At 43.0% G+C, this 16,850-nt stretch overlaps 1 protein-coding gene across 2 annotated transcripts in view; it reads left to right on the top strand.

Moving 5' to 3' along the window:
• The window catches only part of mia3 (MIA SH3 domain ER export factor 3), a 97,614-nt gene that overhangs the window by 40,220 nt on the left and 40,544 nt on the right, over nucleotides 1-16,850 (top strand). For both annotated transcript variants that reach the window (XM_080193058.1, XM_080193057.1), the window contains exons 7-15: nucleotides 451-582; nucleotides 941-962; nucleotides 1,605-1,693; nucleotides 2,747-2,824; nucleotides 2,910-3,020; nucleotides 8,519-8,590; nucleotides 14,343-14,447; nucleotides 14,535-14,657; nucleotides 15,478-15,589. In XM_080193058.1, the coding sequence (XP_080049184.1) occupies nucleotides 451-582; nucleotides 941-962; nucleotides 1,605-1,693; nucleotides 2,747-2,824; nucleotides 2,910-3,020; nucleotides 8,519-8,590; nucleotides 14,343-14,447; nucleotides 14,535-14,657; nucleotides 15,478-15,589 (844 nt within the window). The remainder of the gene's footprint in view (nucleotides 1-450; nucleotides 583-940; nucleotides 963-1,604; nucleotides 1,694-2,746; nucleotides 2,825-2,909; nucleotides 3,021-8,518; nucleotides 8,591-14,342; nucleotides 14,448-14,534; nucleotides 14,658-15,477; nucleotides 15,590-16,850) is intronic.

The raw sequence follows: 16,850 nt of genomic DNA, 5'->3' as shown, positions 1-16,850 counted from the left end.
CGGGTTGATGGGTTTTTGATAAGAGAGGGGATTAAGGGTTATGGGGAGAAAGCGGGAAAGTGGAGCTGAGCAGCGACAGATCAGCCATGATCTTATTGAATGGCGGGGCAGGCTCGAAGGGCTAGATGGCCTACTTCTGCTCCTATTTCTTATGTTCTTATGTTCATTCCTTGCAGGAACTGCTTCTGCTGTCAGCTTCTCTTGACCTTATTGAACCAAGCAGTAGTCCAGCATGGTTTCTCAATTCTTATGTCTTGTATTCCAGTACTGGGCTGAAATTCTAATTTTATAATTCTAGTTGAAGCAACCATTAATAGTACCATCATTATGTGGCATCTTTGATGTAGGAAATCACCTAAAGGTGTTTTATAACTGAGGGAAGAGAAGTAGACAATTTGGACTAATCCTTTTGTAAATAATCCCTTACAACAATGTCCTTTTCATTCCTAGCTTGTATTCTCCTTGCCTGAAGAAATGAGACCAGGTCCTGATTTCCATGGGGTTCCCTGGGAGCCCATCTTGATAACTGCTGCTCTAGGAATCGTTACTTTTGTTGTCTTTTTATGGAGAACTTGCCTTTCAGTAAGTAAGATTGATTTACTTTTTCATAAATTTGAATTGCCGCCTTCAGCATCGATAATAAAGAAAGGTTATCAGGTGCAGGCTCCTAAGCAATAAAGTGTGTATTTTTGGCTCATTGGTGGCAATTTATGCTGTAGATTCAAATCATGTGTGGTGTTTTGCGGGATTGTGTTTGGAGCAGTGGTAGAGTTTGTTTGCAACTGAGTAAGAATAAAGCAGCCAATGAGGCGAGGTTCTACTGTAGTATAGTCTCCAGATTTTGCGTGGCTGAATGAGCAAGGCTGTGGTACCTTGTTACAGCCTTGTTTCTGTTGTCAGAGTGGTTCACTGTTGTAATGGCCTTTTACTTTGTTTTCAGGTGAAGAGCAGAAGATACCAAAGTAAGTTTCCAACATCTACCTCATACACAGAGGACATCTTAAAATGACCTTTTCCAATGAGTCGCACAAGATTTTTTATTTCCAAAAAATATAGCTTGGTGTCTTCCCTTCCATAAAATAATCTGCACCTGAGTCATTTGGGCCAAATAAACCCTAAGATTTAGCTGCTGGCCTGTTATTGATCAACCCTGGTTGCTGTAATTAACTGGCGCTCCTGGGATTCCGTCAACACCTCTCCGTTATCTTGTCCGAGTTGACATGTATCATGGTGCACAATTATTCATTTTTGTAAGGTATTGCAAATGAACCATCTATGGTTACCCACAGTGCACTACAATGGGTACATTCCAGCAGAGGTCAGAATGTAAAATTTAACTGTTTCCTTGTCCAGCAATGTCATGAAATTGAAACTTCTCAATTGGTTGAAAATAGTTGGGCTTGGTCTTTGTGACTCAGTACAGCATTGGATAATGCTTTCATCCACTGTACCAACATGGAGAAGGATCCTTCAGTTTTGTAGAAGAGTCTTTGTGTCATGATTCAACGTGTAACATGTTGCTGCATAGATTATTTCAATCTAAGTTGGTTATAATATTGAAAATATTTAAAATTGCCTATGTTTCAACCTTTACTTGTCCCCAGTGACTGAAAAACAGCTATCTGAGAAAATCAAACAGCTTATTCAGGAGAAGACTGAGGTTTTGGAGAAAATTTCCGTTTATGAAAAGAAGGTACAAATCTGATATTTGCTGCTGAGTATTATTGAAGTTTGTGAAGGGGAAAATTGTTATGGTTGATGTATCGGGAGGCTTCCATTGAAAACAAATTGCACATAGCTCATGCAGACCTCTTCCCTCTTGTTTACTTATCCAGAGTCAGTGAAGCCTAAAATTTCTGAAGAACTTCCTTTATTTTTAGAATGCAGGTAAACAGTTTGGTGAGGACAGTGGAAGGAAAATGGAAAACGAATTGTTCTCCCAAGGCAAGATGTTTGAAGGGATCATTTACAAGGAGAGAATTTGGAAGTTTGTCTTTCATGCATACATAACCTGAGCTGTACATTTGTCCTGGGTGACTGTTTATGGAGTGTTCTGATCCAGTGCTTGATCAGATCACCAGCATTCTCCGCTTGTCTACCCAGGGGATTCAGGAAAACCTTCCCAAAGCTATTATTTTCCCCCTTCATTGGGACAAGAAGTCTTTGATACATACCATGTAATCAGAAAACCCTGCCGTAATAATTGTGATTTGTTGCCATTCATGTTGAAGAATCAAAGTGAAGAGCCAAAGCCCACAGAGCAGAGCACCAATATTGCATTTGGGGGCGGGGGGCGAAGATAAGTGGCAGTTAGCTGATGCCCAGCATAATTTTTAGAAACTGGAATATTGAGGAGGAATTACAAACTTCCATAGCTTGAAGCTCTGGAAAGGAATGTTCTAAATTGAGAATTTGCAGTGGAGTTTGATTTCAATAACTGAGGGTGGAAAGAGGGCAAAAAGATCCTGTGCTTGAAACATAAGAGGAATAAGAGAAATGTTCAAAGAAGCATTGACAGTTAAGTAAAAATGAGTAAGTTTTTGATGAAGGAGGAGAGATGTGAAGCTGGATGTAGGAGAGAAGGCTGACCAGCAACTACTTGTATCCTGTCCAGGGCTGTGTTAGAAATTATTAGTCTAGAATGGGTTTGGGCTACATGGTGGCAATTATTAATTATTGTTCCTGCAGTATGTTTGAAATGTACTTTCTCTTTTTTCTCTGTCCTCATCATCCCTGACCTCCTTAGCTGGAAGAAGCCAAGACCACCATTGATGAAGCCCAGAATATGAAATCAACTATGTCTGATGAAACTGCAGAAATTAAGGTGAGAGAATATTGTGTACCAGTGTGTATATAAATAATTAACTGAAATTTTATATTCAAATTACACAAATGATCTGTCCCTGAAGGAGGCTTGCAAGGAGCTTGAACAAGTGAACCTTCATTTGGAGACGCGTGTGAAAAATCTTCAGGCATCATTAGAAAAAGAGAAGAAGGAGACAGCTAAACAGCAGACTCTGGTAAGGAAGGAGTGAATATTTTTGGAAAGTGATTCATCTGTTCATTACTCTAGTGTTGACTATGTAGCGAATGGAACAGTAACAATGCATTTCAATATTCCTCAGCTGTCACTTGGTTCTATTCTTCTAATCGTAGCCACAGAATCACTTGCAATGGCCGTTCTTCCTGCTCTTGCACAGTTACCTCTAGCGTTCTCCATTAGATAGACAATTAACTCATTTTATTTCTCAGCTGTTGTCCCTTGACGACATTAAATAAAGGTATATTGTTAGTGCGCTGAAAACATCCAGTCTGCCTCAGCACCATTTCTTTTGTGTCCTCCATGGTTATTAAACTGTCAGGCTGCTTACCCAATTTCCGGTACTCAAGTAAAAATTCCCTCCAGTTAAATATTAGCAAATCTAAAGCCATTGTTTTCGCTCCTTACTCAACTCTGCGCTCCATTTCTCTCCCTGGGAAAAAAAAACTGGGAATAAGACCAGCTGTATGCAACCTTCGTGTCAGTTGATCTTGAAGAACTTCTGACCTCATGTACATCCCTGTTAAGATTGCCTATTTCCAGCTCTGTAAATCACTTATTACCTTTGTGGACTCGGGGCCTGACTTTCCAACGCGCTCCTAGCTGTTCTCCCATAGTCACTGAACCAAAACTCAATTGTCTGTGTCTTACAAATACACAAATATATGAATGAAGAACAGGAGTAGACTATTCAACCCCTTGCACCTGCTGCTCAATTTAATAAGGTCATGACTGATCAGATAGTGACCTCCAATCTGCATGATGCATTCTCCCAATAACCTAACACCCACCTTGCTTACCAAGAATCCATTCACTTCTGCTTTAAAATTGCTCAGAGTCTGCTTTCACCACCTTTTCAGGAAGCGGTTTCATTACCTCTGTGAAAAATTTTGCCTCATCTCCATTTTAAATAAGTGACCCGTTATGTGATCCTTTAACCCTCCAAGGTATGAGCTCATCTAATCCTGGCCTCATGAATTCCCAGTTATAATCGCTGTACTATTGGTGGCTGTGTATTCAGTTGATTGTGCCCCAAACTCTGGAATTCCCTGCCCATGCCCCTCCATCCCTTTAGTTTACTCTCTTCTTTGAGGACCTACCTCTTTGACCAAGCTTTTAGTCGCCTGACCTAATATCTATGTAACGGGCTCAATGTCATCCTAGTGTCACACTAGTGTGTTGGAGCCGACGAGGGAGCGAGCTACCTTGGATCTGGTGTTATGTAATGAGGCAGGTAGAATTAGGGACCTTGTGGTGAAGGATCCTCTTGGGAAGAATGATCATTGTATGTGGAATTTCTGATGCAGATGGAGGAGGAGAAAGTGGGTTCCCGGACCTGTGTCCTTTGTTTGAACAGAGGGGAGTACGATAGGGTGAGAGAGGAATTGGCGAATGTTGATTGGGGGAGCGCATTGGAAGGTAGGTCTGCTGAGGAACAGTGGAGGATCTTTAAGGAGATCTTTCTTGGTGCTCAGCAGAAATTTATTCCGATGGTTAAAAAGGATCGTAGGAGGAGAGATAATCAGCCGTGGATAACGAAGGAGGTAAAGGAAGGTGTTAAATTAAAAGCGGATGCGTTTAGAGTAGCTAAGAGTAGTGGGCGAGAAGAGGATTGGGAGAGGTTTAAATATCAACAAAGAATGACGAAAAAGTTGATAAAGAAGGGTGGGATAAACTATGAAGCTGGGCTAGCACTAAATGTAAAAAAGGATAGTAAGAGTTTTTATAAATATATAAAAAGGAAGAAGCTGACTAAGGTGAACGTTGGACCCTTAGAGGATGAGAGGGGGGACTTAGTGGTAGGGGATGGGGAAATGGCTGAGGCCTTGAATAACTTTTTTGTTTTGGTCTTCACGGAGGAGGACGTGAATAGTTTGCCGGGTGTTAGCGATGGAAAGATGGTAGGAGTGGAGGGCCTGAATGACATTATTGTTACTAGAGGGGCAGTGCTCGACAGACTGGAGGGACTGATTGTGGACAAGTCCCCAGGACCGGATGGAATGCATCCAAGGGTTCTGAAAGAAATGGCAGAGGTGATAGTGGATGCCCTGGTGATTGTTTTCCAAACCTCGCTGAATTCTGGGGAAGTGCTGGAAGATTGGAAAACGGCTAATGTTACGCCGTTGTTTAAGAAGGGTGGCAGGCAAAAGGCAGGGAATTATAGGCCAGTTAGTTTAACGTCTGTTGTAGGTAAAATGTTAGAATCCGTCATCAAGGAGGAAATAGCGAGGCATCTTGAGGGGAATTGCTTGATAGAGCAGACGCAGCATGGTTTCGTTAAGGGGAAGTCGTGTCTGACAAATTTATTGGAGTTCTATGAGGATGTGTCTAGGGTGGTGGATAGAGAAGAGCTGGTGGATGTGGTCGGTCTTGACTTTCAGAAGGCGTTTGACAAGGTACCTCACAAGAGGTTATTGCAGAAGGTCAGGGGACATGGAGTTGGGGGTAGGGTGTTAGCGTGGATAGGGGGTTGGCTGTCAAATAGGGGGCAGAGAGTGGGGGTCAATGGGTGCTATTCGGATTGGCGGTTGGTGACTAGTGGAGTGCCCCAGGGGTCGGTGCTGGGGCCTCAGCTATTTACCATTTATATAGATGATCTGGAGGAGGGAACCGAGTGTATGGTGTCGAAATTTGCTGATGACATCAAGATTGGTGGAATGGCAAATTGTGCGGAGGGTGTGGAAAGTCTGCAGAAGGATCTAGGTAGGCTGGGCGAATGGGCCCGGAACTGGCACATGGAATTTAATGTGGCAAGTGTGAAGTTGTCCACTTTGGTAGGAGTAATGGTAGGAAGGACTGTTCCTTACATGGCGAAAAACTGCAGCATGCGACGGTGCAGAGAGACCTCGGGGTCCTTGTGCATGAGTCGCAAAAACCCAGCCTGCAGGTGCAGCAGGTGGTCAGGAAGGCGAATGGGAAGCTGGCCTTCATAGCGAGGGGGATTGAATATAAAAGTAGGGAGGTCTTGCTGCAACTGTACAGGGCACTGGTGAGGCCGCAGCTGGAGTACTGTGTGCAGTTTTGGTTGCTGCACTTACGCAAGGATATTTTGGCCTTGGAGGGAGTGCAGAGGAGGTTTACTAGGCTGATACCTGAGTTGAGGGGGTTGAACTATGAGGAGAGGCTGAATAAACTAGGCTTGTACTCGTTAGAGTTTAGAAGAATGAGCGGAGATCTCATTGAGACATATAAGATGGTGAATTGGATGGATAGGATAGAGGTGGAGAGGCTCTTTCCTCTCAAAGGACAGCAGGACTAGAGGGCACAGCCTCAAGATAAGGGGGGGATAGTTTAGAACGGAGTTGAGGAGGAACTTTTTCACTCAAAGGGTGGTGAACCTCTGGAATTCTCTGCCCGTTGAAGTGGTGGAGGCTGCCTCGCTAAATATATTTAAGACGCAGGTTGATAGGTTTTTGATAGGCAAGGGGATTAAGGGTTATGGGGAGAGGGCGGGAAAGTGGAACTGAGCCATGACAGATCAGCCATGATCTTATTGAATGGCGGGGCAGGCTCGAAGGGCTAGATGGCCTACTCCTGCTCCTATTTCTTATGTTCTTATGTTCTTTCTGCTCGCGAAATACCTTGGGATGTTTTGTTACGTTAGAAGTACCATGTAAGTAGAAGTTACCATTGAACTAGATCTTGCTGATCTCCCACATTCAGTCTAGAGTTGTCGAAGGCATGAATGATGGTTTCTGCAGCAGATGAACTGAATTAGGGACAAAATCATTCTGCCCTCCATAAATTTGTGGTCATCCAAAAAAGATCCTTGACTGTATGAATAGAGGCATAAGAAGTCAAAAGCAAGCAAGTTTCTGCTTTTTTTTACAAAATGAAAGCAATGGTTAAACAAAGGAGCCAGCACATTCTGGTTCAGAGGGGGAAATTATATAGCTAGTTTTGATCAGGAATGCAACTTCTGACAGGGTGATGGAGGTAGCTTCAAGAATAACTTTTGAAAGAAAATTGGATATAAATTTGAAGGGCCACAAGGAATGAATGGGGCAGTGAAGCTATTTATACCTCTACCAGAGAGCTTGCAGAGTTGCGTATGAATCTGTGGTGCAGGAAATGTTTTAACATTTTAGCAAGGAGTTTTTGCATGAAAACAAATGCAGTTGTAATGAAAGCCAGACTTGTCTTGTCAGAGAGTAGTGGGGGCTGGAAACTCCAAATTCTCATTCTGGAGTTTCCATGCGTGCACTGACTGTACACGCGCAATTCAACATTTAAGTTCTTCAGGCTAAGGACAGGCCCAGCGCCTGCAGAAAGGAAAATGGTGTGACAAAAGCCCATGTGACCTGAAGTGAAGTGGCCACAGTACAGAAGGGTCCCAGGGAGAGATTCCAGTTCAGATTGAGGAGCTGAAAAAGAGGTTCCGCTCTCTGGCTAGCACTGAAGGGAGCGTGGGAGAAGCCGTGGTGATCTCAGAAGTCTGGAGAAGCTCTGAAGAACTAAGAAGGCAGCAAAAGGTTGGTGACTTTTGCTGTTGGAGTAGTAGTATTTCGACTGATATGGCCGGGGAGCTGAAATTGGCTGTGAGTTGTTGCTTGAGCCCAGATTTGGGAATCCAGGGGAACGAAGTCTCACGAGGCAGAGATTGAAACTGTTCAAGGTGGACCGTCATTGAGGTAATCAAATTGGAGTGACTTTTGTAGAGAATTCTAAAACCAGACTGCAAAGGTAAAGACTGGATTCCCTCATGAGTTCCAAAGAGATCAGTCAACTCGGTGTTTACTGATGTCTGAAAGGGTTTTTGAGAAATCAGAGATCTGATCTGCCTTGATCACATTTGCAATTTGGTGTGTGGTGTGGTCAACCCCAGTTTAGCTGTTAATTAATTTGAACCTCCTGTTAGCCCTGAAGAGTCAAAATAGATATTAGAATTTGCTTTATCTTTCTGACCTTGTGAAGTAAAGTTTATTTTCGTTTGTTCAAAACTCGTGGAATCTACAGCTCTTAGCAAATGTTTTGAATTTCAGACTTGTCCAATTCAGACATTATTGATCCCTATTTGGTGGCACAGTGGCAGTGTGATCATCGCTGCTGCCTCACAGTGCCAGGGACCTGGGTTCGATTCCAGCCTTGGGTCACTGTCTGTGTGGAGTCTGCACATTCTCCCTGTTCTACGTGGGTTCTTCCAGGCATTCCGATTTTCTCCTACAGTTCAAAGGTGTGCAGATTAGGTGAATTGGCCGTGCTAAATTGCTGCTTGGTGTTCAGAGATGTATAGGTTAGATGGATTAATGAGGAAAATACATGGGGTTATGGGGATGGGGCAGAGGAAGAGGGCCTGGGTAAGATACTCTGTCAGAGTTGTTGCAGACTTTAGGGCTGAATGGCCTTCTGCACTGTAGGCATTCTATGAACCAGATCTTACCAAAAGTTTCAAAGTCTTGTCCAGGGTCATAACCCAGTGCGCAGGTTCTTATCTATTTTTGACTTGATGTTAATTTTACTCTTTGTTTTAAAACCCAGATTGCCGATACTCAGAAATCTGTGAAAAAGTTACAAAATATTATTTCAACTCATTCAGCAGAACACTCTGGGGTAAGGCAACCTTGATGAAATATAATTGAATAAATGTGTACAGTCAATGTTATAGATGTTACAGCAGTGTAATGTGGAGTATTGCCATTGTATAGAACAGGGTTTCCCAAAATTTTCTGGCCGTGGAACCCATTTGACGTCCCGAAATTACTGATAGAACTCCTAAGAAATATTAGATTGAAGAATTAAAACACGAAAAATGATGATTATTGTATAATAGGTACAAACATAAAATCATCTTGCAAATTTTGAAATTGTGTGCCTTATGTATACATTTATAATTGTTCTGTGGTTCAATAAATTCCAAGTCTTGCCTTTGCCATTTTTAATGGCTTATTCATTTAAACCTGGGAGTACTACTGGGCAGCTGGATTCTCATTTCAGAGATGCGTGTGCGCATCTCTTGTGTTCTCGAACATGTGTATGTGTGCCCCTACACACGCATATGCATATCCTTTCACATGCGTGCACACAAACCCATCCCTCTATTGTGCATGCGGGTGCACATGGACACAATCTCACTCACTTTGGAGAGGCGATGGCAGAGTGGTATTATCACTAGATTATTAATCCAGAAAGTCAGCTAATGTTCTGGGGACCAGGGTTCCTTCTGCCACGGTAGATGGTGAAATTTGAATTCCATAAAAAAAATCTGGAATTCAGAATCTACTGATGACCATGAAACCATCGTCGATTGTTGGGAAAAAAAACCCATCTAGTTCACTAATGCCCTTTAGGGAAGGAAGTCTACCATCCTTGCCTGGTCTGGCCTACAGAGCCACAGCAATGTGGTTGACTCTCAACTGTCCTTTGAATAAAGGCAACTAGGTCCGGCAACAAATGCTGGCCAAATTTGCGCAATGAGAAAGGAAGCTATTCAGCCCATTGAGTCTGTACTGGCTACCCAGGAAAGCGTTCTACCCAGTTCCACACCCGTGCCTTATCCCCATAACCTTGCAGATTCTTTTCAGATAGGAATCTAATTTGTTTTTGAATACTACAATCAAATCTGTCTCTGCTATACTCTTAAAGTTCGTTTCAAATTCCAACCACCCTGTGGGTGAAATTTCTTTTGCTCACATTTTGCCAGTTATTTTGTGTGTCCTCTAGTTCTTCATGCTTCCTTGATTGGGGATGGTTTCTGAATATTTATCTTGTTCATATTAGGGTACGAGATCAGAAACCCCAAGGTATGTTATGAAGTTAGACTAGATCCCATCTATTTGCTGTTTTGGTATTAGAGTGAGGATGAAGTGTTTCACTCTAGGTGTGATTCTGTTGACACACAAGGAAACTTTTATCAAAACAAATTTTATTTAACAGTACAATTTAACTGTAATAAGTAAATTACCTTAATGTTTACCAATTGAACAATATTTGAACACAAGATACAGTTCCTAATTGCTAACTTGTCCCCGTGAGTTTGAATTCAAACAATCTTCCTCTTGAGACTTAAACCCCTCTTCAAAATCAGTTAGCAAACAACATAGGTTTTTTGTGCTTGTACTTGTTAACAGTCCTAGAGCTTTTTGAAACTTCTGGAAAGAGATAGAGATACCTGTCGTCTAACAGCCCCAAAGAGAGAGAGACAGGAAGACATCTACCAGAACCAAAGAGAAACTGTGTATATTCTGTGCAAGCTCCATTCCCCTCATTAGCACATTACTCTGTCTCTTGTCAATCAACTTCATCAAAACCCTACTCTGAAATCCCAGGGGAAATCTAAGTAAACACAAATGCATCAACTCTGTTTAGACAAACACACCATTGGCTAAAATCACTCATTATCCTGCATTCATAAGAACATAAGAACATAAGAAATAGGAGCAGGAGTAGGCCATCTAGCCCTTCGAGCCTGCCCCGCCATTCAATAAGATCATGGCTGATCTGTTGTGGCTCAGTTCCACTTTCCCGCCCTCTCCCCATAACCCTTAATCCCCTCTCTTATCAAGAACCCATCAACCCGCTTCTTAAAAATATTTAGCGAGGCAGCCTCCACCACTTCAACGGGCAGAGAATTCCAGAGATTCACCACCCTTTGAGTGAAGAAGTTCCTCCTCAACTCCGTTCTAAACCGCCTCCCCTTTATCTTGAGGCTGTGCCCCCTAGTCCTAGTGTCTTTTTTGAGCGGGAAGAGTCTCTCCACCTCTATCCTATCCATCCCATTCATCATCTTATACGTCTCAATGAGATCTCCCCTCATTCTTCTAAACTCTAACGAGTACAAGCCTAGTTTATTCAGCCTCTCCTCATAGCTCAATCCCCTCAACTCCGGTATCAGCCTAGTAAACCTCCTCTGCACTCCCTCCAGGGCCAAAATATCCTTGCGCAGGTGTGGCGCCCAAAACTGCACACAGTACTCCAGCTGCGGCCTCACCAATGCCCTATACAGCTGCAGCAAGACCTCCCTACTTTTATATTCAATCCCCCTCGCTATGAAGGCCAGCATCCCATTCGCCTTCCTGACCACCTGCTGCACCTGCAAGCTGGGTTTTTGCGACTCATGCACAAGGACCCCGAGGTCCCTCTGCACCGTCGCCTGCTGCAGTTTTTCGCCACGTAAGTAATAGTCCTTCCTACCATTCTTCCTACCCAAGTGGACCACCTCACACTTGCCAACATTAAATTCCATTTGCCATTTCCTGGCCCATTCGCCCAGCCTATCTAGATCCTTCTGCAGACTCTCCACACCCTCCACACAATTTGCCTTTCCCCCAATCTTGGTGTCATCAGCAAATTTCGACACCCTGCACTCGGTTCCCTCCTCCAGATCATCTATATAAATGGTAAATAGCTGAGGCCCCAGCACCGACCCCTGGGGCACCCCACTAGTCATTCTCAACATTTGAACTGCCTGTTGCTCAGACAAATTGGCACCATGTTAAATAGCTGAAATTTAAACATACTCCTTATAAGAAACATAAAAAAATACATTTTTTAAAGGCACAGTATCATCACAATGTTACTCAGGATCTTGAGTACCTCTAACAAAATTCCTGTCAACCTTCTTTTCCCCAAGGAAAATGGTCCCAATCCCTCCATTGCATCTTCATAGCTGCAGTTTTCTTTATCGCTGGGATCATTCTTCTGAATCTACTTTGTACTCTGTCTACTGTCATCACATCCTTCCTCAAGTATGATAGCAGAACTGGATAAACAACTCCAGATGAGACCTAAAATTTCTTGTTCGAGTTCAACATGACCTCTTTCCTCTTGTACTCAAATGCCTCTATTGATAAAGCCCAAGATGCCAGATGCTTTATGAACTAGTGTCTCAACATGCTCTGCCACCTTCAATGACTTATCTACCCTGTCTAACCCTCTTAGAATTTTATAAGTTTGTATGAGATCCCCTCTCTCTTCTAAACTCCAGTCAATATAATCCTAACCAACTTCGTCTTTCCTGATATGACAGACCTATTAGCTGGTAAATCTTCACTGTACTCCGTTTATAGCAAGAACATCTTTCCTCAGATAAGGACACCAAAACTGCGCATAATTCTCCAGATGTGGCCTCAACAACACCCTGTACAATTGTAGAAAAACATTCTGATATGTATACTCAAATCCTCGCGTTATGAATACCAACATACCATTTGCTGCCTTTACTGCCTACTGTACTTGCGTGCTTGCTTTCAGTGACTGATGCAAGAGGACGCCAGGGTCTCATTGAGTATTCACCTCTCACAATTTTCACACATTCAAGTAATGATCTGTCTTCCTGTTATTGCTACCAAAATGGATAACCTCACATTTATCCACATTATACTGCACTGTCATGCACATGCCCACACACTCAGCCTGTCCAAATCACACTGAAGCATCTCTGCATCCTCTTCACAGCTCATCCTCCCACCCAACTTTGTATCATCTACAAAATTGGAGATAGTACATTCAGTTCCTTCTTCCAAATCATTAGTATATAATGTGAACAGTGCCGTCCTAGCACAGATCCCTGTGGAACTCGTCACTGACTGCCAATCCGAAAAAGACCCATTTATGCCAACTTTTTACTACTTTTCTGCTAACCAGCTTTCTGTCCATCTCAAGACATTACCTGCAATCCTATGAGCTTTAACTTTACATTGTAGTCTGTTATGTGAGACCTTGTCGAAAGCCACCTGAAAGTTTAAATAAACCACATCAACTGGTTCTCCTCTGTCAATTCTACTAGTTATGTCCTCAAAAAAAATTCCACTATATTTGTCAAGCATGATTTCCCTTTTGTAAATCCATGCGGACTTGTCTGATTATCCCACGGTCTTCCAAATGCCAAGTTATGAAATCCTTTCTAATAGACTCTACCAACTTCCCCAGTACTGACATTAGGCTCACTGGTCTATAGTTCCCTGTTTTCTCTATACCTCCTCTTTTGAATAGTGGGCTTACATTAATTACCCTCCAATCTGTAGGAACCAGTCCAGAGTGGGAAGAATTTTGGAAAATAACCGCCAATGGATCTATGATTTCCAGGGCCGCTTCCTTAAGAACTCTGGGATGAAGATTATCAGGACCTGGAGATTTATCCACCTTCAATCCCATCAATTTCCCCAAAACCATTTCTTACTAATGCTGATTTCCTTCAGCTCTTCACCAAAACATGTTTCTGTCAGCACTTCTGGTACATTATTCATATTTTCCTTTGTGAAGACTGAAGCAAAGTACAAATTTAATTCCTCAGCCATTTCTTTATTCCCCATTATAAATTCTTCTGTTTCTGATTGTAAGGGGCCTACGTTTATTTTTGTCAATCTTGTTCTCTTTACATATCTATAGAAACTCTTAGTCAGTTTTTATATTCTCCGCTAGCTTCCTGTCATACTCTCTTTTTCCCTTCTTAATCAATCCAATGGTCCTCCTTTGTTGAATTTTAAGCTGCTCTAATCCTCAGGCCTATTTTCTTGCCAATTTGTATGCTTCTTCCTTATCTGATACTATCTCTAATTTCCCTTGTAAGCCACGGTTTGGCCACAATTCCCTTAGCACTCTTGCGCCAAACAGGAATAAAAAAACTTCTGGAGTTCACTATTCGTTCTTCTTGGAGCAGAAGTATACAAGAGTACAGCTGTTTAGATGAGGTATACAAAAGCTGTACAGGAAATAGAGACACAGATTTAAGATTTTGGGCAAGAGATGCAGGAAAATGTGAGGATGACTTATTGACACAGTGAGTGGCAATGACTTGGAACTCGCTGCTTATGCAGGTGGTGGAAACGGAGACAATGAACGATTCCAAAAGAAAATGGGACATGTACTTGATGAAGGGCTATGGGAATAAAACAAGGAAATAGACCAGATTGATTCCCCCACAGAGACCAGCATGGACTCATTCAGTAATGCAGCCAGCTTGCACATGCCATATTCCTAGAAACTGCAATCAGATGTATGATTGGTTAGTCTGCATTTGCTAATATTGAAGTTTTAAAAAGTGCTCTCGGATTTTTTTATGTCCACCAGAACAGGAAGAAGAGACCCAAATTTAGCCTTTCATTTGAAGGGCGTCAACTCTGAAAATGTAGCAGTGCTTCAGTACTGAAATGTCAGCCTGATGAAATCCTGGACTGGAGCCGGAACTCATCATCTGATAGGAAATAAATAGCAGGGGTGTTAGAATCTTTAAAGAGGAAGACCATTGTGGATTTCTCTTTAAGGGGTGCAGATCACTCTTTGAGGAGAAGGGAAGCTGATGAGTTTGCAATGAATCTAAGGTGGAGATGGGCCATAACTTAATGCAGATTTGTATTTCTTGTAGTTACAGGAAGCCCTTTCTGATGCCAAAACAAATGAAGAAAAATTGCTAGGGGATCTCCAGTCCATGCAAGAAGAAAATACCATGCTTAAGCAGAGCAAAAGTCAGGTGAATATACTTTGCTTGATTTGAATGCAGGACCCATCTAGAATATTTGTGGGTCATTTACAGAGGGTTTGTTTTGTGGTTTTGCAGCTTCTGCAAGAGGCGGAAGGCTGGAGTGAACGACACAGTGAGCTTAATGAGCAGATCAGACTCTGTCAGAAAGCTCAGAGAGACCTGGAGGAAATGCTGGCTTACAAGGATAATGAAATTGAGGTATGTGCCAGCAGACATAACTGGGCTTTTCTCATGCATTCAGTGTATCATTGCATGTCATGTTCAGTTTTTACTGAATGGAGAAATTGTGTTCGTGCACCGAAGAGTGCAATGGATGAGCTGGCTTGAATATTAAAATTTCAGATTCTAATAGGAAAGATTGAATTTGGGGAGAGTGAAGTTTTGCATTGTTGGTCCTGCAAAAAAGCTAAGTGTCAAAGTCTGCAATAAATGGACTCGTGGGCTCCTCCACTCCCCCTCTCGCGCTCACGGCCCCCATCGCTCCCCCCTCTCTCGCGTTCGCTGGCCCTTTGGCCCCCCCCCCCCCCCCCCCCCCGAGCTTGCGGACCCCATCACCCCTTTTTCTCTTGCGCTCATGGGCCCCTCTGCCCTCCTCCCTCGCACTTGCAGCCACCATTGCCCCCTCCCCCCTGCACTTATGCTCCCCCCAGCTCACAGGCCCCTCCCCCTCTTGATGAGAATAACAGTTCTTGTTGAATTTTCTTCCAGTAGCTTTTATAAATCAGAAGTATTTAACAATGCTGGCATTATCAGAGAGAAGTTTTGGTTTCTTTTTTCTATTCAAATCTTGATTGGCCAAAAAGGATTGGAATTCAAGTTTTTTTTAAACTGATAAAAAGACATTTCATGTAGGATCTCTAAAATCGAAAGACTGCATCTTGTTTTCTATTGGTCTGAACTTTGATCCAAAGGATGAAAAGTGAGTTTTTAACCCACCATTTAGGAATTTGAATCTGCACCCATATGCCATCGTCTTATCCTGGTGATACAACCTTTCTCGTTCTTTTCCAATATTCAGGTATTGACAGATTGCGTGATGCAGCTTAGGCAGCTTGACACAGAGTCTGATGTTGAAGATGGTGGGTGGGATAAAGAAGTGGACGGTGAAGTGGCTAATGGAGAGCTGCCAGGTAAAACTAGTGATCAGTATTAATACTGTGTGATCTGTTTTTACTCAATGTACTAGGAAAGGAAGTGGTGTGAATTCCAGATTTCAAAATCGGAGGTTTGAGGTAGCCAACCCTTCCTCATTCCCCAGACTGGGATAGTAATAGTGTAAGAGGCAGAACTTCTGAATGTATTCAGGAGAATTTTCTCAGTACATTAGAGCCCAGTGACAAAGGGGGCATTGCTGGATCTGATTCTCGTGAATGAGGCAGATCAAGTGTCACTAGGGAACACTTAGAGACTTAGGTTAGGTTAGAATGGAGAATGGGCAGATGAATGCATAGTGATACATTTTGTTGGGAAAAACGAGGAGAGATGATATGACATAAAACGCAATTCTAAATGAAGTGCAGAAGCAGAGGGACCCGGGGACGAACGTGCAGAAATCATTGAAGGTGGCGGGCAGATTGAGAAAGTGGTAAATAAAGCATTCTGGAGCCTTGGAGTAATAAATAGGGGAACAGAAAACAAAAGCAAGGAAATTATGATTAACCTTTTGTAAAACAGTGGTTCAGCCTTATTTGTAGTGTTGTGTTCAGTTCCAGGCAGCACTCTTCATGAAGATGTGAAATCATTGGAAAGGGTGCAGAAAAGATTTGTAACAATGGTTCTGAGAATCGAGGATTTTAATTTGCGCAGATTTGGAGAACTTTGGCTGATCGCCTTGGTGAAGAGCAAGTTGAGGAGATTTGATACATTCAAAATCATGTGGGATCTGGGAGAGCAGATAAGGAGCAGTTGTTCCCATTGGTGAAAGGGTGGAGAAAATGGTGAGCGGGAGGGTTAGGGGAAGCAGCAAACGAGAGAATCGGAGGAGGGAAATGGTGAGCGGGAGGGTTAGGGGAAGTAGCAAATGGGAGAATCGGAGGGAAATGGTGAGCAGGAGGGTTAGGGGAAGCAGCAGATGGGAGAATCGGAGGGAAATGGTGAGCAGGAGGGTTAGGGGAAGCAGCAGATGGGAGAATCGGAGGGAAATGGTGAGCGGGAAGGTTAGGGGAAGCAGCAGATGGGAGAATCAGACGGAAATGGTGAGCGGGAAGGTTAGGGGAAGCAGCAGATGGGAGAATCGGAGGGAAATGGTGAGCAGGAGGGTTAGGGGAAGCAGCAGATGGGAGAATCAGAGGGAAATGGTGAGCGGGAAGGTTAGGGGAAGCAGCAGATGGGAGAATCAGACGGAAATGGTGAGCGGGAAGGTTAGGGGAAGCAGCAGATGGGAGAATCGGA

The sequence above is a fragment of the Carcharhinus amblyrhynchos genome, chromosome 7 (assembly GCF_965287045.1).
Source record: "Carcharhinus amblyrhynchos chromosome 7, sCarAmb.v2.hapA, whole genome shotgun sequence".
Taxonomy (NCBI): Eukaryota; Metazoa; Chordata; class Chondrichthyes; order Carcharhiniformes; family Carcharhinidae; genus Carcharhinus; species Carcharhinus amblyrhynchos.
Note: the sequence above shows the minus strand (reverse complement) of the source record. Positions and strands in the feature narration are given on the sequence as shown.